Source organism: Somniosus microcephalus, chromosome 15, assembly GCF_052327205.1.
Source record: "Somniosus microcephalus isolate GS21.2 chromosome 15, FLI_Smic_1.0, whole genome shotgun sequence".
Lineage (NCBI taxonomy): Eukaryota > Metazoa > Chordata > Chondrichthyes > Squaliformes > Somniosidae > Somniosus > Somniosus microcephalus.
The window spans coordinates 52,894,574-52,919,136 of NC_141001.1; the positions used below are offsets into that span (position 1 = coordinate 52,894,574).

Sequence of the window (24,563 nt, forward strand, 5' to 3'; positions counted from 1 at the left end):
CAAATGGAATTTAACCCGGAAAAGTGCGAGGTGATGCACTTTGGGGGGTCTAACAAGGCAAGGGAATACACAATGAAGGGAAAGACCCTAGGCAAGACGGAGGGTCAGAGGGATCTGGGTGTGCAGGTACACAGATCCCTGAAGGCGGCGGAACAGGTGGATAAGGTGGTAAAAAAGGCATATGGGATACTTGCCTTCATTAGCCGAGGCATTGAATATAAGAGCAAGGAGGTTATGATGGAGCTGTATAAAACACTGGTTAGGCCACAGCTGGAATACTGTGTGCAGTTCTGGTCGCCACACTACAGGAAAGATGTGATCGCGTTAGAGAGGGTGCAGAGGAGGTTCACCAGGATGTTACCAGGGCTGGAGCGCTTCAGCTATGAAGAGAGACTGGGCAGATTGGGTTTGTTTTCCTTGGAGCAGAGGAGGCTGAGGGGGGACATGATTGAGGTGTACAAAATTGTGAGGGGCATAGATAGGATGGATGCTGAGGAGCTTTTCCCCTTAGTAGAGGGGTCAATAACTAGGGGGCATAGATTCAAGGTAAAGGGCGGGAGGTTTAGAGGGGATTTGAGAAAGAACTTTTTCACCCAGAGGGTGGTTGGAGTCTGGAACTCACTGCCTGAAAGGGTTGTGGAGGCAGAAACCCTCACAACATTTAAGAAGCATTTGGATGAGCATTTGAAATGCCATAGCATACAAGGCTACGGGCCAAATGCTGGAATATGGGATTAGATTAGACAGGGCTTGATGGCCGGCATGGACACGATGGGCCGAAGGGCCTCTATCCGTGCTGTATTACTCTATGACTCTATGACTCTATGACTCTTCAGAAGCACCCCATTCACAACATGTAATGCTTTAGTTGCATCTGCTAAGATGCCACCAACCAGATCCGAAGGCCCTGGCACATTACCTAGCAAAGACCAGATGGATCTGTCTTCTCAGGGTGAGCAAAGAAGCAGGTGTAGAGCTGTGCCATCTGCTGCAAGGACATCTGTGTGTCGCATGCAGTATAGAGATTGCACATAGGAGGACAGTAATGGTCAGCTTGGCATGAAAGCTGTACCCCCTCGTAGTCATGCTGCAATGTTGACCTATGGGGATGGTACCACGGAGTATCACAGAGGGCAACTGTCCTCACAAGCATCTCATACAGCACCAATCTACACTTCAGTGGGCATAAAACAGAAAAACTGTTTCTGGACTGTTTTCTTCACTTATCTGCAGATTCACACCTGTACCTTGAATTTTGTTTCCTTTCATTTTGCTTGCCATTTTTAATCCCCTGTCCCTTCTGCCTAAAGCCTGCTAATGGGTTGATATGCCTTTTGAGGCGCTCTAAAGGCTTCCTATATGTTTGTCCCCCTTATTATGATGCACCCCTTAAATTGGTCCCAACTCTTTAAATTTGACTTACATACAGTTATACTCATCTAAACTTGTTTGAGTCTGCATCTGGTGTTGTGAAGAACTATGCAAATGAGAAGTGAATGCTGTTAGCACAACCTTCAAGTAGGATTTGCACCCATTCTTAACCATTGTGAGCTGGCTTACACCAGTCCTGAGTGAAACTACCTTCAAAAGGACTTTGGTGCAGCTCTGTTTAAGCTATAGCAAACACTGTAAGGTTATTGAAAGACTTGCATTTATATAGCGCCTTTCACGACCACTGGACGTCCCAAAGCGCTTTACAGCCAATGAAGTACTTTTTGAAGTGTAGTCACTGTTGTAATGTAGTAAACGCAGCAGCCAATTTGCGCACAGCTACCTCCCACGGTAATGACCAGATAATCTGTTTAGTGATGTTGGTTGAGAGATTAATATTGGCCTGGACATCAGAGATAACTCCTCTTCTCTTCAAAATAGTGCCATTGGATCTTTTATGTCCACCTGAGAGAGAGAGAGAGAGCAGACGGGGCCTCGGTTTAACATCTCATCCGAAAGACGATACCTCTGACAGTGCAGCACTCCCTCAGTACTGCACTGGAGTGTCAGCCTAGATGTTTTTTTGCACTCAAGTCCCTGGAGTGGGACTTGAACTCTCACCCTTCTGACGCAGAAGTGAGAGTGCTACCCACTGAGCCACAGCTGACACTGATTAGGGCAAGAATTCTCTCTATATCAGGAAACATTAGCAGAGAGAATATTTTGCATAACCCAAGGTTGCCAGCAATTTTGCACAAAATTAATTCCGTTGAGAAACAGTTACAGTAAATGTGGTAAATTTAAATTTCTGGTAAATTTAGATGTGTGAACATAGTGGATTTTGACAGCAAAAAAGTCTCAATTTACAGTACTGCAAAGAAATCAAGGGTCAGCATTTATGAATTGGAAAACAGAAGAACAACAACAGTACAAAGTCAGGCAAGAAGTACAGAGTACTTGCTGACTGTAAAGTATTCCTAAACTGGATATAAAACTTTGGACAAGAAAAATAAAATGTTCTGGAAGACTGACTTAAAAGGAAGAAAAAATGAAAGAACAGATAGCAAGTTTCTTTTGAAATAGGAGAAAAAAAGGAATAGAGCTTGTAATACACCAGAGCAATGTCTTCTTTTCTCAATCGAGGATTGCCCTCCAACATGGTTGATGGGGCCCTCGACTATGTTCGTCCCATTTCCCGCACTTCTGCACTCACCCCTTCCCTTCCCTCCCAGAACCACGTTGGGGTTTCCTTGTCCTCACCTTCCACCCCATCAGCCTCCACATTCAGTGGATCATCCTCAGCCATTTCCGCCACCTCCAGCGTGATGCCACCACCAAACGCATCTTCCCCTCCCATCCCCTTTCAGCATTCCGAAGGGACCGTTCCCTCTGCACCATCCTGCTCCACTCCTCAATCACCCCCAAAATCGCCTCCCCTTCCCATGGCACCTTCCCGTGTAAGCACAGGAGATGCAACACCTGACCTTTTAAATCCCCCTTCCCACCGTCCAGGGCCCCAAATATTCCTTCCAGGTGAAACAGCGATTTACTTGTACTTCTATTAATTTAGCATGCTGTATTCACTGCTCACAATGTGATCTCCTCTACATTTTGGAGACCAAACGCAGGTTGGTGAACGCTTTGCGGAACAGCTTCGTTCAGTCCACAAGCTAGACCCCGCGCTTCCGGTCGCTTGCCATTTTAATTCTCCGCCCCATTCCCACTCTGGCCTCGGCCTCTTACACTGTTCTAATGAAGCTCAACAGAAAATCGAGGAACAGCACCTCATCTTTCGATTAGGCACTTTACAGCCTTCTGGATTCAATATTCAGTTCAACAATTTTAGATCGTAACCACTGCTCCCATTTTTTCAGACAGCAGCTGCTGGTAATGATTCTGCATTTACAGCTCCTCTAGACCCATCTTTTGTTCCTTTTCTTGCCCATTACCATCATCCCTTTTGTCATTTACTCACTATTGCCTTCCACCCTATTACAGACATTCCCTTTTGTTATTTCCTCCCCTCCCCCTTCCCCTGTAGAATCATAGAATCATAGAAATTTGCGGCACAGAAGGAGGCCATTCAGCCCATCGTGTCTGTGCCAGTCGAAAAAGAGCCTAGTCCCATTTTCCAGTTCTTGGTCCGTAGCCCTGTAGGTTACGGCACTTCAAGTGCATACCCAAGTACTTTTTAAATGCGATGAGGGTTTCTGTCTCTACCACCCTTTCAGGCAATGAGTTCATGACCCCCACCACACTCTGGGTGAAAAAGTTCTCCTCAACTCCCCTCTAATCCTTCTACCAAACTCGAAAAAAAAATCCTTCTACCAATTACTTTAAATCTATGCCCCCTGGTTATTGACCTCTCTGCTAAGGGAAATAGGTCCTTCCTATCCACTCTATCTAGGCCCCTCTGATTTTCTTAATTGCCCACACACTTAACCTCACTTAAATCTCCCCTCAGCCTTCTCTGTTCCAAAGAAAAAAAAACCAGCCTATCCAATCTTTCCTCATAACTAAAATTCTCCAGCCCTGGCAACATTGGGATAAACAAGTCATTTTCCGGTTGGCACGCTGAAACTAGTGGAGTGCTGCGAGAATCACTGCTTGGGCCTCAGCTATTTACAATCTATATTAATGACTTAGATGAAGGAACCAAGTGTAATGAATCCAAGTTTGCTGACAATACAAAGCTAGGAAATAAATTAAGCTGTGAGGAGGACGCAAAGAGGATGCAAAGGGATATAGGCAGGTTAAGTGTGTGGGCAATAAGGTGGCAGATGGAGTATAATGTGGGAAAATGTGAGGTTATTATGTTGGGCTGGAGAGAAACTTGGAGTGGGAGATGGAGGATCCAGTTGTCGTGGTCCATGTTGGTACCAACGACATAGATAGGACAAGGAAAGAGGTTCTGCTGAGGGAGTATGAGCAGCTAGGGGCCAAATTAAAAAGCAGAACCACAAGGGTAATATTCTCTGGATTACTACCTGAGCCACGAGCAAATTTGGCTAGGGTAAATAAAATCAGAGAGTTAAATGCGTGGCTCAAAGACTGGTGTGGGAGAAATGGGTTTTGCTTCCTGGGGCACTGGCACCAGTACTGGGACAGGAGGGAGCTGTTCCGTTGGGACGGACTTCACTTGGCCAGTGCTGGGACTAGAATCCTGGCGAATCGAATAACTAGGGCTGTAGAGAGGGCTTTAAACTAATTAGTGGGGGGGAGGTTTCAAGAGAGCGAAAAATAAAAATGTTAGCGGAGAAGGCAATAGAGCAAGGTAGCAGTGGGGGAATTAAAAACCAGAGCGTGTCAGGAAGGGACAGAATATATCAAGATAAAGGTAAAGTAGTAAAGGGGGTAAAAGCAGAAATAAATTGTCACAAAACATATTTAAAAGTTCTTTATCTGAATGCACGCAGCATTCGTAACAAAATAGACAAGTTGACGGTACAAATAACTACACATGGGTATGATCTGGTGGCCATTACAGAAACATGGCTGCAAGGTGACCATGACTGGGAACTAAACACCCAGGTGTATTTGACTATTAGGAAGGACAGACAGGAAGGAAAGGGAGGTGGGGTGGCTATGTTAATAAAGGATGGAATCACTGCAATAGTGAGAAATGATATTGGGTCAAAGGATCAGGATAGTGAAACAGTTTGGGTGGAGATAAGGAATAATAAAGGGAAAAAGTCACTAGTGGGCGTAGTCTATAGGCCTCCTAACAGTTGCAACTCTATTGGTCGGAGTATAAATCAGGAAATAGTTGGGGCTTGTAATAAGGGAACAGCTATAATCATGGGAGATTTTAACTTTCATATCGACTGGACAAATCAAATTGGGCAGGGCAACCTTGAGGAAGAGTTCATAGAGTGCATTAGGGATGGGTTCCTTGAGCAGTATGTTACTGAACCAACCAGGGGGCAGGCAATCTTAGATCTGGTCCTATGTAATGAGACAGGATTAATAAAAAATGTCCTAGTAAAGGATCCCCTTGGAATGAGTGACCATAACATGGTTGAATTCCAAATTCAGTTGGAGGGTGAGAGAATTGGATCTCAAACCAGCGTACTAAGCTTAAATAAAGGAGACTATGAAGGTATGAGAGCAGAGTTGACTAAAGTGGACTGGGAAAATAGATTAAAGTGTAAGACGGTACATGAGCAGTGGTGTACATTCAAGGAGATATTTCACAACTTTCAAGAAAAATATATTCCATTGAGGAAAACGGGGTGTAAAAGAAAAGACAGCCATCTGTGGCTAAATAAAGTAATAAAGGATAGTATCCGACTGAAAACAAGGGCATATAAAGTAGCCAAATCTAGTGGGAGGACAGAAGATTGGGAAGCATTTAAAAGCCAGCAAAGAATAACTAAAAGATTAATTAAGAAAGGGAAGATAGATTATGAGAGTAAACTAGCAAAAAATATAAAAACAGATAGCAAGAGTTTCTACAGTTATATAAAAAGAAAAAGGGTGGCTAAAGTGAATGTTGGTCCCTTAGAGGACGAGACTGGGAAATTAGTGGTGGGGAACATGGAGATAGCAGAAACACTGAACAAATATTTTGTATCAGTCTTTACAGTAGAGGACACTAAAAATATCCCAACACTGGACAAACGGGGGGCTATAGGGGGGGAGGAGCTAAACACGATTAAAATCACTAAGGAAGTGGTACTCGGTAAGATAATGGGACTTAAGGTGGATAAATCCCCTGGACCTGATGGCTTACATCCTAGGGTCTTGAGAGAAGTAGCAGTAGGGATTGCGGATGCATTGGTGGTAATTTTCCAAAACTCCCTGAGTAGATTGGGCATATACTCTCTGGTGTTTAGAAAAATGAGAGGTGATCTCATTGAAACATATAAGATTCTGAGGGAAATTGACAGGGCAGATGCTGAGAGGTTGTTTTCCCTGGCTGGAGAGTCTAGGACTAGGGATCATAGTCTCAGAATAAGGGGTCGGCCATTTAAGACTGAGATGAGGAGGAATTTCTTCACTCAGAGGGTTGTGAATCTTTTGAATTCTCTATCCCAAGGGGCTGTGGATGCTGAGTCATTGAGTATATTCAAGGCTGAGATAGATAGATTTTTGGACTCTAGGGGAATTAGGCGGGGAAGTGGAGTTGAGGTTGAAGATCGGCCATAGAATCAAAGAATGGTTACAGCACAGAAGGAGGCCATTCAGCCCATCCCGGCTCTCTGCAAGAGCACTTCAGCTAGTCCCACTCCTCGGCCCTTTCCCCATAGCCCTGCAATTTATTTTCCTTCAGGTACTTATCCCTTTTGAAAGCCATGATTGAGTCTGCCTCCACCACCCTTTCAGGCATTGCATTCCAGATCCTAACCACTCGCTGAGTAAAAAGGTTTTTCTTCATGTCGCCTTTGGTTCTTCGGCCAATCACCTTAAATCTGTGTCCTCTGGTTCTCGACCCTTCTGCCAATGGGAACAGTTTCTCTCTACTCTGTCCAGACCCCTCATGATTTTGAACATCTCTGTCCAATCCCCTCTCAATCTTCTCTGCTCCAAGGAGAACAAGCCCAGCTTCTCCAGTCTAACCACGTAACTGAAGTCCCTCATCCCTGGAATCATTCTCGTAAATCTTTCCTGCACCCTCTCTAAGGCTTTCACATCCTTCCTAAAGTGCAGTGCTCAGAATTGGACACAATAATCCAGTTGAGGCCGAACCAGTGTTTTATACAGGTTCATCATAATTTCCATGCTTTTGTACTCTATACCTCTGTTCATGAAGCCCAGGATCCCATAAGCTTTTTCAACTGATTTCTCAACCTGCCCTGCCACCTTCAACAATTTATGCACATATACCCGTAGGCCTCTCTGTTCATGCACCCCCTTTAGAATTGTACCCTTGAGTTTATATGTCCTCTCCTCATTCTTTCTAACAAAATGTATCACTTTGCATTTTTCTGCATTAAATTTCATCTGCCATGTGTCTGCCCACTCCACCAGCCTATGTCCTCTTGAAGTCTATCACTATCCTCCTCACTATTTATTATACTTCCAAGTTTTGTGTCACCTGTAAATTTTGAATTGTGCCCGCACACCCACATCCAAGTCATTAATATAGAGCAAGAAAAGCAGTGGTCTGAGAACCAACCCCTGGGGAACACCACTGTGTACCTTCCTCCAGTCCGAAAAACAACCATTCACCACTACTCTCTGATCTTATTGAATGTTGGAGCAGGCTCGAGGGGATGTTTGGCCTACTCTTGCTCCTAATTCTTATGTTCTTATAACATTCTCGTAAATCTCCTCTGTACCCTTTCTAGTACAATCACATCTTTCCTGTAATGTGGTGACCAGAACTGTACGCAGTACTCTAGCTGTGGCCTAACCAGTGTTTTGTACAGTTCAAGCATAACCTCCCTGTACTTGCTTAAAACCTATTACATATCTAACTTTTCCAGTTCTAATGAAAGGTCATCGACCTGAAATGTTAACTCTATTTTTCTCTCCACAAATGTTGCCTGACCTGCTGAGTATTTCCAGCATTTTCTGTTTTGGTTTCAGGTTTCCAGCATCCGCAGTATTTTGTTTTTGTGTTACACCAGAGCAATTTTATTCTTTGATAACAGTCGGGGAATGTTTGCGCTCTTCACTATTTGTGCAGAAATCCTAAATGTGTTCTTTAGACATGCACCTATAATTGGGTTATGAATATCGAACAGGGAAAATCTTGTCCCAATGAAACTTTAGAACCTGTTTAATTTACATGATTCATGAAAAAACTTACAAGGGTAATGACATCACCTAAATTGGACTAAGAGGAGGTAATGTCATGGCCTTTTAGCTGACCATTGTAATGTGAGGTTGGAAGGTGAAATGGAGGTTGAGGTTGAGTTCAACTGGCTGTAAGCATGCGTTCTTGTCCAGCCGCATCTTATGTAATCTCAATGTTGGCCATGAGTATGTTGGTTCATTTAACATTTAATACACCTCTAACCGTTTTTAACTCTCTGTTTGAACTCATTATTAATACAGGCATGGGACTGCAGCCTTTGTCTTAACACTAAAAGAAAAATACATTCCTAACAGTTCCCTGGAATAATGCAAAGTAAAAGCTTCATTCAGAATTGCAGCTGTAATCATGTTTTTATCACAATGGAAGCAACTAATTGGCTAAAGAACAACTTAATTGCAAAAAATCTGCTGTAATGCTGCTGATTGCCATTTTAATTATATAAATGAAAGCAACCTCCTGATTATGTTGAAGGATTATCATCAGTTTTAAAGGTGAGTAAAAACAGTTTACATATTTTGACTCTGAAAGACTGTTTGCAGAATTTATTGTTCTCACTCCTTCGCCCACCCACACACACACACACAAGAAACTGTCCAGTGCAGTAGAATGTTTTTATTTCTTCTCACCAGCCTTCTCCTTTCCTTCTCTACTGAAGGTGCTGACTCCTACTATGGTGCAGGTCCAAGAGCAATAATCAGCTATTGGTACCTTGCCCAACATGACATTCTTCATGTAGCAACATAGGCAGTCAGTGCCAGCAAGTTATTTGACCATTGGGGGGAGTGATAACCAGGCATGATGCATCCTAACTTATGCCATCACAGAATCCATTTAGTCCTTAAGTGTTTCCAAGGCTTCTGTTTCCAATACCCAATTCAGAAGTCCATTCCATGGGCTGATCACTCTTTGTGTGACTAATAACGACATGAAGTCAATTCTAAAGTTGCCGTTGCCAGCTTGAACGCACCCCATGTGCTAATGTCCCTGTTTACCATCTTCCCCTTCGGCTGCCTCCTTTAAGGGCTGAAACGTCCTGGCATCTCATCTGTTAGCCAACCTCCTACTTCCTCAATCCCATTCCCATTAAAACGCTCACCATCTAACTTCCCTTCCTTGCCCCCATGCTAGCTGCCATTCCCTCTCCTCACACACCGACCTCTTCCCTTTCAAAACTGTTGTCATCATTGCCCTCAAACCTTACCCTTGACCCCTTGGTACTTGCTAACTACCTCACCGTCTCCAACCTCCCTATCTTCTCCAAGATCCGTGAAACTGTTGCTAGCTCCCAGATCTGTGTACACCTCTCTAACAACTCTCTGTTTAAATCCTTCCAATCAGTTTTCCAGTCCTTTCACAGTATTGAAACAGCTAAAGTCATGAATGACATTGTCTGTGACTGTGGTGCATTACTGCTCTACATCCTCTTTGACGCCTCTGCAGCCTTCAACACAACTGATCACACCATCCTCCTCTAACACGTCTTCTCCACTGTCCAGCTTTGTTCTCCAGGTCAGTGGGACTGCCCTTGCTTGGTTCCACTCATACCTATCCAATCATAACTGGAGCATTTCTACCAATGCTTTCTCTTCCCACCCTTCACTGTCACCTTGGGAATTCCCAAAGTTCCATCCTTGGCCCCTTCCTCTTCCTCACCTACATCTGTCCCTTGGCAAAATTATCTGCAGACACGGTGCCAACTTCCACATGTATGCTGATAGCACCAAACTCTACCTTTCCATCACCTCCCTCGACTCTGTCACTCACTCTGTGCTCGCAGACTGCTTGTTTGTCAGCCAGTCTTGGATGAACTGTAAGGCCTAGAAATTCAGTGGGCTGCGCCACCAGTTAGCGCCTAAAGAGGGCACTCAGTGGCTTTAGCGCCACTGGCCATGCCTCCCGCGATATTTAGCTGGGGCGCTAATGGTGGCGTTAGCCTGTTGCTCTGCGCCGCCACCGATGACGTCATCGGTGTGCGCAGCGCCCCACTACCGCCCCGATCGCAATATTTGGTAGCGCCCACCTCTGTAGCGCCGTTCGCAAATCGCGCCCGGTTCACGGGGCCTACCTGTGGCGGGAGTGGCGCAAATTAAGGTGGAGGTGCGGGGCGGCCGTTTTTTTCGGCGGCTGCCTGCCAGCACCTCCGTCCCCGGCCTCCTGATCTCCCCCCGTGGCAGTGCCGGCTGTTTTCCGAGAGCCCGGCACTTCTCCTCGGTGCCGGGCTCTTTTGCCAGCACTTGCGATCTCTGATCGCGCTGGTGCAGGCCCCTCCCCCATAAGAATGGGAGGAAGGCCTGCAGTACCGCAGCGCACCATGCCGCAGCGTGTGGCGCTTCGGCACGTTGCGCTGCGATATTCAGTTTCAGCGCCCTAAGAGGGGCGCGGAGCGCCTTGAGCAGCGCCCCGTGTCCCTCTTGGAGCACACAAGCTGAATTTCCGGCGGTCGCAACTGCTCCGATCGCAGCGGTAATTCCAGCGCCCAGGCGAGCTGGGCGCCCCGTTTGCGGCTCCACCGAATTTCTCCCCCTAACTTCCTCCAGGTAACACTGAGAAGACTGAAGCAATTATCTTTGATCCCTGGCACAAACTCCATTCCTTTGACAGCACCTCCATCGCCCACCTTGGCCATTGTTTAAGGTTAAACCAGATTGCTCACATCCTTAGTATTTAACCCTTGCTATTTAAAAAATAAAAAATCAAAGACAAAAATTCTAATTTTTGTCATGCCTTCATCCCGGCAAAGGCTTTTGGCCATGATTTTAAGCAGTAGGACAGCATCTATTCTTCTATATTTAAAATAAATGAACATCTGGCACAAACACAATTGGCTGAATGGCCTCCTTCTGTGCTGTAAATTTCTAAAACTTTCTATGATCATGATTACATTCCAGCTCATTTCTCACTCCCAGGTATCCATTATTCTGTATGTATAAATCATTTAAGCCACTCAATTAGATTCTGACCTGTAGTTACTTCCCAGGTATGGTATATATTAACTTCCTGAATCACTCAAACTATGTTCCAGCCTGTAACTCGCTCCAGTTATCAACTATTCTCTATTTACTTTCTGAAGAAAATTCTGAAGGTCTCTGTATATTGACCAGCACATCTGGTGACTAAAGTTTGTTCTATGGTACCCATTGTCTCCAATTTAGTTAATCTGAGGGACACTGGTTCACGGTTGGCAATTAGTGATGTTTAGTGCTGTGTGTTTTTAAGGTTACTGACACCCAGTGGAGTGTTTCACCTTCTGCACTTACCCTCAGAGGATCAGCCCAGGCGGACGCAGTTTGTGCTCATAAGTGTGATCATCATGGAATTCGTCAACAGACTTTATTGTCCTATCATAAAGAGAAAAATGGGAAATCTGTTACTATTATTTATGAATAAAAGGGTTGTGGTTTATAGTGCAATTGTTACAGTTTGAAGGAGTGTTCTAGAGTATACTTTTTCGATATGCAATTGTCTTACAATGAACAATATTACAATTTGATGACTAAATTAACATTTCATAAAAGGGCTGTAGATGTGTGACATACTAAGTAGATTATCCACAGTCACTGAACCCCAACACTTATTTATTGTTTGAAAGGCTTTTATAAATGCAATTTTTTATTCTCTGAATGTGTATTGAATAATTACCTCAAAGTAATGCGCAAGGCCTCAAACAAATCAATGATACAAGTGCAGGCGAGCATTTTGCACATGCACTGGCCTAGCCTCTGCCTGCACACATAGGAAGGGAGAGTGCAAACACAGTGGACTGTTACTTCTATTGCTGTTTTTGCTGATGATAACACGACAATCATCTGAAAAACTGTAATCCGATCCAGGTGTTCAAAATAGAATCATAAATCGTGATAGTGAAGCTGAATCAGTGCACGAACTATATCTGAACTCATTAAATTAAGGTCCTTGAAACTCCCAAGCATTTTATGCAATATACACATTTATGCTTGTATTGTTAAAGGATGATGATTTATTTTGAATCAGGAATGCTGTGTGTGGATTGTTTGAGTGGAGCCCAACAGGAAACTATAAAATGAGGTGGGTGCTGTGGTAGTGACTTGCTTTCTGCATCAGTTTTCCCAATTTCATGTATAATCTTTCATGCTCCTAATAGAATTCTGTTGTATAACATGGTACAGCTCATGTGAATGGAGAATATTAGTTTGAACAGGAAACACTCCGAAGAAGCTCCCGTTACTCCTGGGAATAGACATCTGTCCAGTAATGGCATTTTTATCCCAATTTTCTTTCATTCTATCCTCGAGTAGTGATTCATGCTAAAATACTGTTCTAAGGTCACTGGCAGCCCTCTGGTACTGCAATCAGGTGTCCATTTTTTTAATGAGTGAACCCAAATCATGAGTGCTGAGGAAGGGAGCACCTGACCTATCCTGCTCATGCTTTACTTGGAGTTAATTCACGTGCACTTTACAGCAAGAGCCAATGGACATGACATAAGCAAGAACCTTGACTAACTTCCCCCTTCTTCAGCCCATGGAACATTGAGCAATTACAACAGCCGCGATTTTGACTACGGAGATGGGTCCCAGGCAGCCGGGGTCGGTAGCGTGGTCCCAGCCCACTGCCTGTTCCATCCCGCTCTGTTGAAGTGATTTTATCATGATTGGGCTTGTTAAGTCCACCCAGCGAGGTTCCCGGCCAATTAAAAGGAAGTGTTTCTGATGACGTCATTTGGTGACGCATCATCAGCCGGTTTCCTTAAAAGGGCCATGTCCAAATCTACTTTCACAGTTCTGCTGTCAGTGTTCTACAGCATTGAGGTGCTGCAAACACTGACAAGCACTGCACAAAGGTGTACAGCTACACCCAGGCTCTCCCATGACTCCCTCCATGTGCACGCAGGGAGGTTCTCTTCCCTTCCATTGGGCGGAAGACACCTCCCCAGGAGACCAACGCAGCCTGGTTGCATATTGCACTGGAGGACACATGCAGGGATGTGGTCAAGAGGACCAGGCTGCAGTGGCGCAAACCTTTCAATGATCTCAGTAGATCATGAAACGTTACTGCCAAACCACACTCAACCTCATCCTGCTGTGCCACTCATCACATCCCCATCACTCTGCCTTCCCTACCCTACTTCTGCACATCCTTATTCACACCAACATACCTTGCACCTCCACCCATCCCTCTCTATCTACATTATCACTTCCCCATCTCACTAGCCACCCCTCACACTCACCCATATCCTAGTGCAAGCATACCAACTAACAACACACAAGGGTAGGCACTAGGGTGTTTTAGCCAATGTTCATGTGAAGTTTCTATTAATGTGCTGTCAAACATTGAAATCTTTATTTTCAACACTTTGCGTTCTTGGACAGATATGTGTACACCTTTGGAAGTGGCTTCATGCGTTGCAGTGAATGGTGAGACATAACGGTACCCCTCGCAATGCTGATAAGTGTGAAAGGAATGGCTTGAGAATTGTAGGGATGCTTTATGGTGTTGGTGTGGCCCAATTCATAACCTTTGGAATTACAGAAAGCAGAGAGATAGGGCCATATACTTTTATGGAATTTGTGTCTTCCCAAGGTCCAGGGTACAATTGATGGTACCCAAATTACAGAGCACCGACTCAGCTACCTCAACAGGAAGGGATTCCACTTCCTTAATGTCCAGATAGTGCACGATAGCAAATCAGAGGACCCTCCGTGTCAACGCCCACTCTGCAGGAAGATGCCATGATGCCTTCATCATTCGGCCTTCCCTGACCTTTTCAGGGAAGAAGATAAAATCAACAAATGGCTTCTGGGTGACAAAACATAGCTCCTGCTTCCATTGCTGATGATCCCAATCGGAATTCCTCGAACAGCAGCAGAACAGTGCTACAATGAAGCACATGCAGTTTCTAGGCTGGTGATCAAGATGACCATCAAGGTATTGAAAGCATACTATCGCTACCTGGACTGGTTGGGAGGGGATCTGCAGTATGCTCCAGACATGGTGTCCAGTATAGTAAAGTAATACCTTCACAACTTTGCAATTCAGGAAGGGCTGCACTTTGACATCGTTGATGAGGAGTCCTTTGCACTGGTAGAAACTACATGGAACAGACTATTAGGATGATGGACACTCAGAGGAGTCCTTGTTAACTGCTGCAAGGGGCATCAGAGGACAGATCATCTCAGAAGTCTTCTCCTCTGTTAACTTAATGTACCTTTGATACCATAGCCTGAATTCCTTTTCCTCCACTTGCAAATAAATTGATATCCCTTCAACCCACTACCCATCCTACAACATGACAATACATCAGCCTTATTTTACCCAACAAGGCCGTGCCAGTAATTCTCACCAGAGTGAATAATTCAGCACCAAATGAGTGCACCCTTTCCTGTTTGACTGTAACCTCCATGAATAAAAAGCACCATGTCAGTACAGCCTATGCAAATACGATAATTGCAAAGTGCAAACAACCATCCTACTCTTTCCTAACACCATCCTTCTCCTGGATACTTACATGTGCCCTTCTTTCACCTGTTCTGGTGCTCCTTCAAAGTGCCACCTGAGGGCCTGGATTACAGGACATGATTGGCTCCTCATGCTGTACAGAAGGGTCATGGGATTGGTAGTCCTCATCTAATAGCTGCTGACTCCCAGCCTGGAATGCTGTTGCCTGTATCTCTGAAGGATGTTCCTAAGCAGCCAGGTCTTTCCCCCCATGCTCCAGTGAAATGGTTCTCTCAGGTAAAGGTCAGTGACTTGGCATATGCTGCAGTCCTGAGAGACGTCAGTATCAGGCAGATGGACTCCAACCACCACCATTCCACTGGGCCCTGAATCTGTGGCCCCAATGATCAGTGGTATGGCTGGTCTAAAGGCAGCTATTAGCTCCTGAAAGCCCTGAGTCACCATGGTCTGGAAGTCATCATTCAAGCTCAGCTACATTCTGTACACTATTGCCTCCAGAGCTGCATTCTGTGCTTCCGTGGAGGTGGAGACACCAAATGATTCCTGGTAGCTCCTTCTCCAGAGATCTGATGGAGATTGCAATGAAACTGCCATTCACTCCATTGGTGCCAGAAAATCTTCCCTGATGTTGCCACAAAAGAAAGCTATAGACTCAAGAGTCACACAGCTGCTACATATCCTCAAACAGTCTGCATATAGGTGTGATGTTTCTTAAGCATCCTGCTTTTCAGGCAAGTACCTACGAGTTTTGGGTCCCACAACTCTTAAACTCTTGGCCACCTTCTTCTCAACCTCCTCTGGGATAGTAACCCTTCCTCACCGACTATCCGTTCTTTCGGGTCCCTCGTGCTTTGTACATCACCCAGTACCACATCCTCAGTACACTATCTGATTCGCACCCCTCGCCCCCCGCCCCTCATCCCCACCACCACCCCCATCCACTCCCCTACCAAGTGAAAGTCTTTAAGTTGGTGCCTGGCAGAGAGGAAGCAAATGCCGCAGGTGGTAAGTTGGGACAGAGGAAAATGGGGCCGGAAAAAGAAGCTAGAATTTGCAAATGCTCTGCTCCTCATCTTGTTCATCATTGTTCATCATAAACAACATGGGAGAAATAATTTCCTTGCAGCTCCTCATCATCACCTCCTTCCTCCTGCTGCCCCCACCTCGTTGCTTGGTGGATCTGCAGTAAAGGAGGGTAGAAGCCCTGCTGCCCCCTGGGTACAGATGGTGCTGGAGTGGTCACAATCCTGCAAAAGTATGATAATAATATTGATAAGACGTGCAGTGAAGTTATTTGAGAGTGAAGTGAAAGAGGCAAGCACTGTTCCTCTCTTCATTGATTGTCCTCTGGTCTGCTGCTGAAAAGTGCAAGTTGGAGTTTCTTTTTAAAGGGTGCACAGGAGTTTCTATGTAGCTCAGCTGCTTACATCCATTTTTCACGGGTTTTACACCAATGACTGCATCAATGTGTATGCAAATGAGCAAACCCAAGAAACCCATTTGTAACTCCCTCTGCAGGCCAATGACGGCCACCATGTAACTCACTTCAAGGAAATTCTAGGCCATTGGGTATAGCTGCAGCTTAAGCCGTGATGGGTCCATGTCCCACTGGACTCCCATTGTAACTAAATCTTTCCGTACATCATACATGAGGCCATCGGGTTACAGTTTCCACAGAAAACCAACCTGAATTGCGTAATATGATCCACTAAACCACTAAATGCCTGAAATCCAAGGTAATAACAAGGAATTTAGCTAATTCAGCTGCCCTGTAGCTGCAACCTTGGCCATAGGCCTTCATTCAGGGCTACTTTCCAGTTTTATATTGTTTCTGAGTTAATAGTTCTCTTGGGGTGGTATCAGCTTTATTTTTTGCTGTGGAACAGTCAACAGAATCACTAATGTTTCTTTTTCCACCCACTCTTGTTCTGATTTTCCAGATTATATATCATAAGAAGCAATGCCGTCACACATCCCCCTCAGCTCATTACACATTTGTTGGGGGAGGGAAGGAAGGAAGGAGAGAGAGAAAAACTGACAGAGACATACCATGAGATCATCTCAATTAATTAATTGAAAAGTAGTAGTGCCAAACTGATAAAACTGCTCTAATATTTTCTTAAATCAATGGCATATCTGATATCAAAAGGTATTGGTAAAAATACAATAAATTGCAATCTAATCTCTCTTTGCTGGGTGCTGATGCTCTGCCAAGATACTGATAGTTCCTTGCTATTTCCTGCCAAAAATATCAGTGGATTTCTTCCTTTTAGTTTCCCATAATGCCTTAAGCCACCTATTGCTGGGGATTTTCTGTCGCTGAACTAAGATCTGCTGAAGTGACACAGTCTGGATATTTTTGACACAAAATTCCATTGAATATTAAGGGAATCAAGGGATAATGCAGGAAAGTGGAGATGAGGTACAAGGTCAGCCAAGATCTTATTGAATGGCAGAGCAGACTCAAAGGGCCAAATGGCCTACTCTTGCTCCTATTTCTTATGTTCTTATGGGCACACAGCACAGGCTCCAGGGACACAAGACTGCACAACAGAGGCTCCAAGGACCCGAAGGTGCACAGCTGAGACGCCAAGGACATGAGGCTCCAGGGTCTCGAGAGATCACAGCTCAGACTGCAAGGACATCACAGCACACAGAAAAGGTTACAGTGGCACTTCTTGTTACTAATGAGCTCTCTCTGGGGTTGATTTTAACTTGCTGAAACCAGCATCAGCGAGGCAGTAAGGGTCTCAAAATGCGGGCAGCAGATTTACAGCTTCAGGCTCACGCCACTACCATTTTGTGTACTTGCGTTGGGCACAGCAGGAGCGTTCTTTCTGGCGCCACAAAAATACTGCGGGCCATTGCTGACTTTGCCCCCCCGTCCCCCACCCCCCGCTCACTCCCTCAGCCTCGTCTACTCCTGCCTTTCAGGATCTATCTGCAACCTCTTTGTTTAATTTCGGTGATCGATGGCAATTGCCATCATCAATTAGGAGGAAGCATAAGCCTCCTTCTTAAAGGGGCACAACTAATAAAACTGTAACTGAAACAAAATTTAAAGGAAACTTAACAAATGAAATCAAAATTCTATTTTGGGGGGTGATGAAGCACTCCAGTCCCTTCTGTGCCCACCAATCGCGGAAGGCCTCAAGCATGATGGTGGACACCGCATGCTCCATCTCCGGGGACATCTGGGTGCGAACATAGCCGCAGAAGAGAGGCAGGCAAGGATCTTTCTGCAACTGCTGCTGGAAAACCAGCAAGCTGACACCAATCTGGTGTCGGCAGCTCACAGTCGGGTTTAAATGAGGCTCGGGCATCAAAATCATGATGGCAAACCGTTGGAACCGGGACCATCTAGTGCATTCTGTTAATAAATACCAGTCTGGGTCTCCCTGTCCTTAATGTCTCTGAGCTCTATCTCAGTCTCCCACTCCTTAATGCTGAATCATAGTATACTTCAAAATGCTGGAAAATGCATCAGAATTCAATTTCCTAGGGGGCCATGCCCGAGAGCCCTGTAGGTTATAAATGCTTCACACTTAGAGCTCACTTTCCCACTTCAAAAATTTCTAAATCCACCACTTCTATGTATTTTAGCTCTCCCCATAATACAACTGGATGAACATTGGTTATAGCTGCATCTTAAATCATGATGAGTTCATACCTTACTGCACTCTCATTATAACAACTTCAACTTTTTTGAAGCTGTTTTCCACCTTTTCTGAGTTAAAATAGCAATAATACAACAAAATTAGTTTCATGACTGCTCTGATAATGTAGGTATGATGCATCTTCTGCAGTAATACAAAAGTCTACCTTAGCAAGACCTTGTAACAATGGTATATCAGCACTACATGATGTCAACCTTAGCTCAGTGGTAGCACTCTTGCCTCTGGGTCAGAAAGTCATGGGTTCAAGCCCCACTCCAAAGACTTAAGCACATTATCTAGGCTGACACTTCAATGTAGTGCAGTACAGAGGGAGTGCTGCACTGTCAGAGGTGCTGTCTTTCAGATGAGATGTTAAACTCAGACCCTGTCTATCCTCTCAGGTGGACATAAACCATCCCATGGCATTAGTTCCCCAGGTGTTCTGGCCAATATTTAACTCTCACCCAACAAGTCTGTAAAGCCAGAAGATTGTGAATGGCTCTATATAAATACAAGTTCTTTCCTTCTTTACATTGTGTTGGTGTGATGTCCTTTGTTAGAATTCACTGCCCTCCTCAACAACAACAACCTGCATTTATATAGCACCTTTAACGTAGTAAAGGTCCCAAGGCCCTTCACAGGAGCAGAGATGTCATGGGAGGGAATTCCAGAGCTTAGGGCCTAGGCAGCTAAAGGAACAACTGCCAATGGTGGAGTGATTAAAATCAGGAATGCGCAAAAGGCCTGAATTGGATGAGCGTGGAGCTCTCGGAGGGTTCTAGGGTTGTAGGTTTACAGAGATAGGGAGGGGAGAGGCCATGGAGGGATTTGAAAACAAGGATGAGAATTTTAAAATCGAGGCGTTGCTTGACCGGGAGCCAACGTAGACCAGCAAACATAGGAGTGATGGGTGAGCAGGACTTTATGTGAGTTAGGATACAGGCTATCTTTTGCTGAATCTGAAACTTGGTTCCTACCTGGCTACATGGGGGTGAATCCGGCGTAAACTTTCAGTTATGTTGTAGTCAGGGCCATACGTATGGATGTTGGTGCGAAGATCGTAACTGTTAGCTAGCTGTTTTTGGATTCCTCCCCTTGTCCAACCCTCTCTGTCCTCTCCTTTCAGAGTTTTGTCATAGTACCTGAAATAGTTAAAAATTGGGGGAAAAAATCAGAACATGAATTTTTAAAGTTATATCTCATTAGATCGAACAACCCTGTACCTTTTTCTTAAATTAACCTATATCCATCAATTCCTTCTTTCCCCATTGCCAATTGCCACATGGTCACTTTTATATTTTCTATTTCAGTGGCCTTCTCTGGTAAATTATTCCAGTATCCTTTGGGTGAAAAAGTTTCACCTAACTTCCCTTCTTACTCCACTCTACTCTTCTAATGCCAGACTACTGTTCATTCCCATGTTTTCTGATTCACCTTGATGGCCATTCTTTCATCCACTAATTCACTGTCCTCTGAAATTCTCCCTCACAATCTCTTTGTCTTGTCAGCTTCCTCCATGCCCTCAAAACCATCTAAAACTCCTCCCCAATGCAAAATTATATTTTCTCCTGCTCAGTGTCCACCTTTACCTTTTTCCACTTTGTTCAATATGGAGATATTTTTCTTTACATGAAGAGCATCATAGAAATGTAAGTTGTGTCATTGCACCTTAAGTCCTCATCTTACCTTGTGTCCCTTGGCATTTGAAGAAGTTAAGAACACAGGAAAACTTGGAAAAAGAAAAGATTATTTAACCCATCAATGTTGTACCTTGCATAGTTCATGAATGGCTATCACAATGATGGAATCCCCTTCCCACCCAATAGTTCTGCAGTCTCTTCGTAACCTGCAATCCCTGTCCTTAATCGGTATTGATCTACTTCCTTTTTAAAGGTATCAACTGACTCAGAATGAACAACTTTTTCTAGCAATCTGTTCCAGATCATGTTTTTCTAATATGTAATTTTGCTCAGCGCTTGTGAATTTTGTAATTGTGTCCTGCAGCTATGTACTCATTGCCCATACTAAATAGCCATCTTAATTATACATTATGTATACCTTTCATTGTTCTATCATTTCTCTTAATCCTAGTTTCTCCACCTGTGTCTTTCTTTATAATCTAATCCCCTAAAGCTGGTTATGCCTCGATCAATTTTGTCAGTTCCTGAGAATTTTTTTAATTCTGGCATCTGATTAAGAGATAGAACCAAAATAAGTTGATAACAATGTTGGTGCATGACCCCACATGTTATCCTGGCTCCTGAATCAGAAATGTAATAAGTATTTCCAGTGCCCAAAACCCTTGTGCACATTAACATTCATTTCTCTCTGGGGGTAACTTTCCGAGGTTGCACTTCCCTCAGGGAGCTCGCCTGCAGGCAGCTGCCCGCTATTTTCTGCCCATTAAAAAGAGATGCAAGACCAAGGGCCGTACACCCACCAGATACACTGTCAATGAGTGAGGATTCTCACCGGCAGCACAAACTAGGAAAATCTATATTCTGTTGTTGCACTGCATTGAAAATATCAACTGATTTCACTTTTCTTTTTATTGTTTACTGCTGTGACTCACCCAAGTTTATAATTTGTCAAGAATCTGCCAGCATCTGTTGCGTTCTTGGCTGGATAAATATAACCCTTCGCATTGGTACTAAATCCAGTAGGTTCCTGAAACCAAGGAGAAAGTCAGAAAATTCCCTGCAGCAAGCGTTCTGAAGAATGACATCATTCAATGGTGCTTATAATACAGACCAAGGGTTGATGATAAATCTCATGTGTGGCCCTCAGCAGGCCTGTTGCCTGTAAGTCTATCCTGGCTCCTGAATCAGAAATGGGATGTTGACAGGGTTAGAGAGAGAGAGAGGAAAATACAAACAATTAGCTCTCCAATGACCTAGTACAAAGCCACACTGACCAGAAGGTCTTAGGTTTATGTATGCTGTTAGCTCAATTCAATTGGACTACGACAATTGGCCTTAATTATCCCTAGACTAGGGAAGGTAGAAAAATCAGCTATTGTTTCTACTCCTGATGGCAATGATTCGTGTGGGAAACTGTATACGTGAATGTTATATGAGAACAGGATTATAATTGACTTCACAGTTCAATAGCCTGTTGGACTTACGGTCTGCAGGCTGATACATGAAGAACAGCCACTTGGGTGAGATACTGACAGGCTACCAGTACTCGTGGAGCTATACCCCAAGAATTAATGCTTTCAGGAGAGGAGAGGAAAAGAGGGGTGAAAATTGGCATGGGGAAAAAAATAATGGTTTTATGAAAAAGGTAAGTCTACGAGTGGCCATCAAGCTGTTCAGGACTGTGGCTCTCGAGAAAATGTTGGTGAATACCCCTGCGATGCCAAGAAGTTTGTAACCATATGCAATAAACTACTGATGAAACACAAATGCAAACAAGTTCCTGCTACTGGTCGAGGAGCACATTTGGTAATACAAAAGATGAGTGACAAAGAATACACAATAATTCATAATAACATTCAGTGGCTTCTGTTTTAGGATTTTCAAAGCACATATTTTAATAATTCTCTCATTGTGCCTGCTCAAATCCACCACAATTTTACTTTCAACTTTTTCTTTGATCCACCATTTCATCAGTAAGGAGCACTGGCAGTAGTGCTGTTATAGAACCATACCATTTTACAGCACACAAAGAGACAAATTGACCCATTGCACTTGCGCTGGCTCTCTGACAGAGCTGTCCACTTAGTCCTAGCCCCCTGCCCTTGCCCCATACGCTTTGAGATTTCTCTTTTTCAAATATTTGTGCTTCCTTTTCAAAACCTATTATGGATTCTGCTTCCACCACTATCCTAACAATTAGCTGCATAAAATAATTCTCCAAACCTTTCCCTTTGCTCTTTTGGTGATAATCTTAACTTTATACCCTTATTACTGACTCACCAACCAGTTGGAAACAGTTTCTTCCAATTTACCTCCTAATTTCAAACACCTTTATCTGCACTCTTCTTAATCCTCTTTGTTCTAATGAAAAGAGCATCAGTGTCTCTCATCATGACTTAAGCCTGTCGGGGGTGAGTTTATGGTGCAGTTCCAGTGCGTAATCGGGAAAAATACATTTTTGTGGCAGGAAAATCTGGCAGAAGTTGTTTCCGCTGATTTTCCACCATAAATGCACTCCCCCTTAGTTCCTTTGCCGTATTTGGCCCTTCCTGCGGATCACCTACTGAGCCCCAAGTGCCCTTATTTATATATACAGTATTATAAAGAGGGCCAATGGTGCAGCAGTTCCAAGTATCCTGCTTTTACATTAACAAAGCACTCTGGGAAAGTTAGACCGAGAATTGTAAGGCACAACTGTTGCCAGTCAGATGAGACTGGTGGTAGTGAGGAATATCTCAGCTGCCCCATTGACGCCCAAGGCCCATCTGATGCAATTTTTAGGCGTGCCTCTAAATGGGCAAGCAGCCTACCCGCCTGTCTGAAGCAATCAGTAGGCTGCTTAACTATGCAAACCGGGGCCCTACGCTGGTCGTAGGACTATGAGTGCAATTTTCAGGTTCAAATGGGCAGAGTGTGTGCAGAGGAAATGGCAGAGCAATTAAACAAATACAGGAAACTCTCAATTTACCGGCACCTAAATAACCGGAAATCTCTGTTAACCGGCAAAATTCAGGAGTAGGTTCAGGTACGTTTTACTTCATATTAGTGGCCGTTCCTGGATCTGTGGTCGTGTAACCGGGGTTCCTGCACCTGTTGCTATGCAACAGGGACGCCTGGATCTGTGGCCAGGGTTCCTGCACCTGTTGCTATGCAACAGGGACGCCTGGATCTGTGGCCGTGTACGCGGCTCTCGTACCTTTTACTATACCTTTCTGTAATCCGGACTTTTTGATAAACCGGCACCACGCCGGTCCCGTCGGTGCCGGATAAAAAAGAGTTTCCTGTACTTTGGTTCTGTCTTCACAGAAGAGGACACAAATAACTTCCCAGAAATGCTAGGGAACCAAGGGTCTAGTGAGAAGGAGATATTAAAGAAAATTAGTATAAGTAAAAAAATAGTGCTGGAGAAATTAATGGGACTGAAAGCCGATAAATCCCCAGGGCCTGATAATCTGCATCTCAGAGTACTAAAAGAGGTAGCCATGGAAATAGTGGATGCATTGGTTGTCATCTTTCAAAATTCTATAGATTATGGAACAACTGCTGCAGATTGGAGGGTAGCAACTGTAACCCCACTATATATAAAAGGAGGGAGAGAGAAAACAGGGAACTACAGACTGGTTAGCCTAACATCAGTAGTAGGGAAAATGCTAGAGTCTATTATAAAGGATGTGATAACAGGACACTTAGAAAATATCAACTGGATTAGACAAAGTCAACATGGATTTATGAAAGGGAACTCGTGTTTGACAAATCTATTGGAGTTGTTTGAGGATGTAACTGGTAGAATAGATAAGGGAGAACTAGTGGATGTGGTGTATTTGGATTTTCAGAAGACCTTTGATAGAGTCCCACATAAGAGGTTAGTGTGCAAAATTAAAGCACATGGGATTGGGGGTAATACACTGGTATGGATTGAAAATTGGTTAACAGACAGGAAACAGAGAGTAGGAATAAATGGGGGTTTTTCGGGGTGGCAGGCGGTGACTAGTGAGGTACCGCAGAGATCAGTGCTTGGGCCCCAGCTATTTACAATATATATCAATGATTTGGATGAGGGAACCAAATGTAATATTTCCAAGTTTGCTGACGACATGAAACTAGGTGGGATTGTGAGTTGTGAGGAGGATGCAAAGAGGTTTCAAGGTGATTTAGACAAGTTGAGTGAGTGGGCAAATACATGGCAGATACAGTATAATGTGGATAAATGTGAAGTTATCCACTTTGGTAGGAAAAACAGAAAGGCAGAGTATTATTTAAATGGTGATAGATTGGGAAATGTTGATGTACAAGGACACACAGGTCCCTCTGTACACCATAACATGAGGAAAAAACTTAGAAAAATATCAAACCAAAAACACAGACATCCAGAAAACGAGGAATTACGCCTTACTTATTGTCAGACACTAACACAATACAGAAACACACTCAGAACCAAAAAAGAGCAATATATTAAGAATACACTCAGCTCCATGGAGGAATCCATTGATTCCAATTGTTTCTGGGACAACTTGAATACACTACACAAAAAACAACACGACGAATTGGCCATTCAAAATGGGGACACATGGGAAAACCACCTTGAAAAATTATACCAGAAAAACACACTAAGGCCAGAGCAACACCAAATATGCAAAA

The 24,563-nt window shown here is 44.0% G+C and overlaps 1 protein-coding gene across 1 annotated transcript in view; it reads right to left on the bottom strand.

The window, feature by feature from the left end:
- Positions 1-24,563, bottom strand: part of saxo4 (stabilizer of axonemal microtubules 4) — a 235,906-nt gene that overhangs the window by 78,070 nt on the left and 133,273 nt on the right. The window contains exons 11-13 of the mRNA XM_086007780.1: positions 20,858-20,952; positions 19,263-19,427; positions 11,452-11,532 (exon numbers count right to left, since the gene is read on the bottom strand). Of these exons, the coding sequence (XP_085863906.1) occupies positions 11,454-11,532; positions 19,263-19,427; positions 20,858-20,952 (339 nt within the window). The 3' untranslated portion in view covers positions 11,452-11,453. The remainder of the gene's footprint in view (positions 1-11,451; positions 11,533-19,262; positions 19,428-20,857; positions 20,953-24,563) is intronic.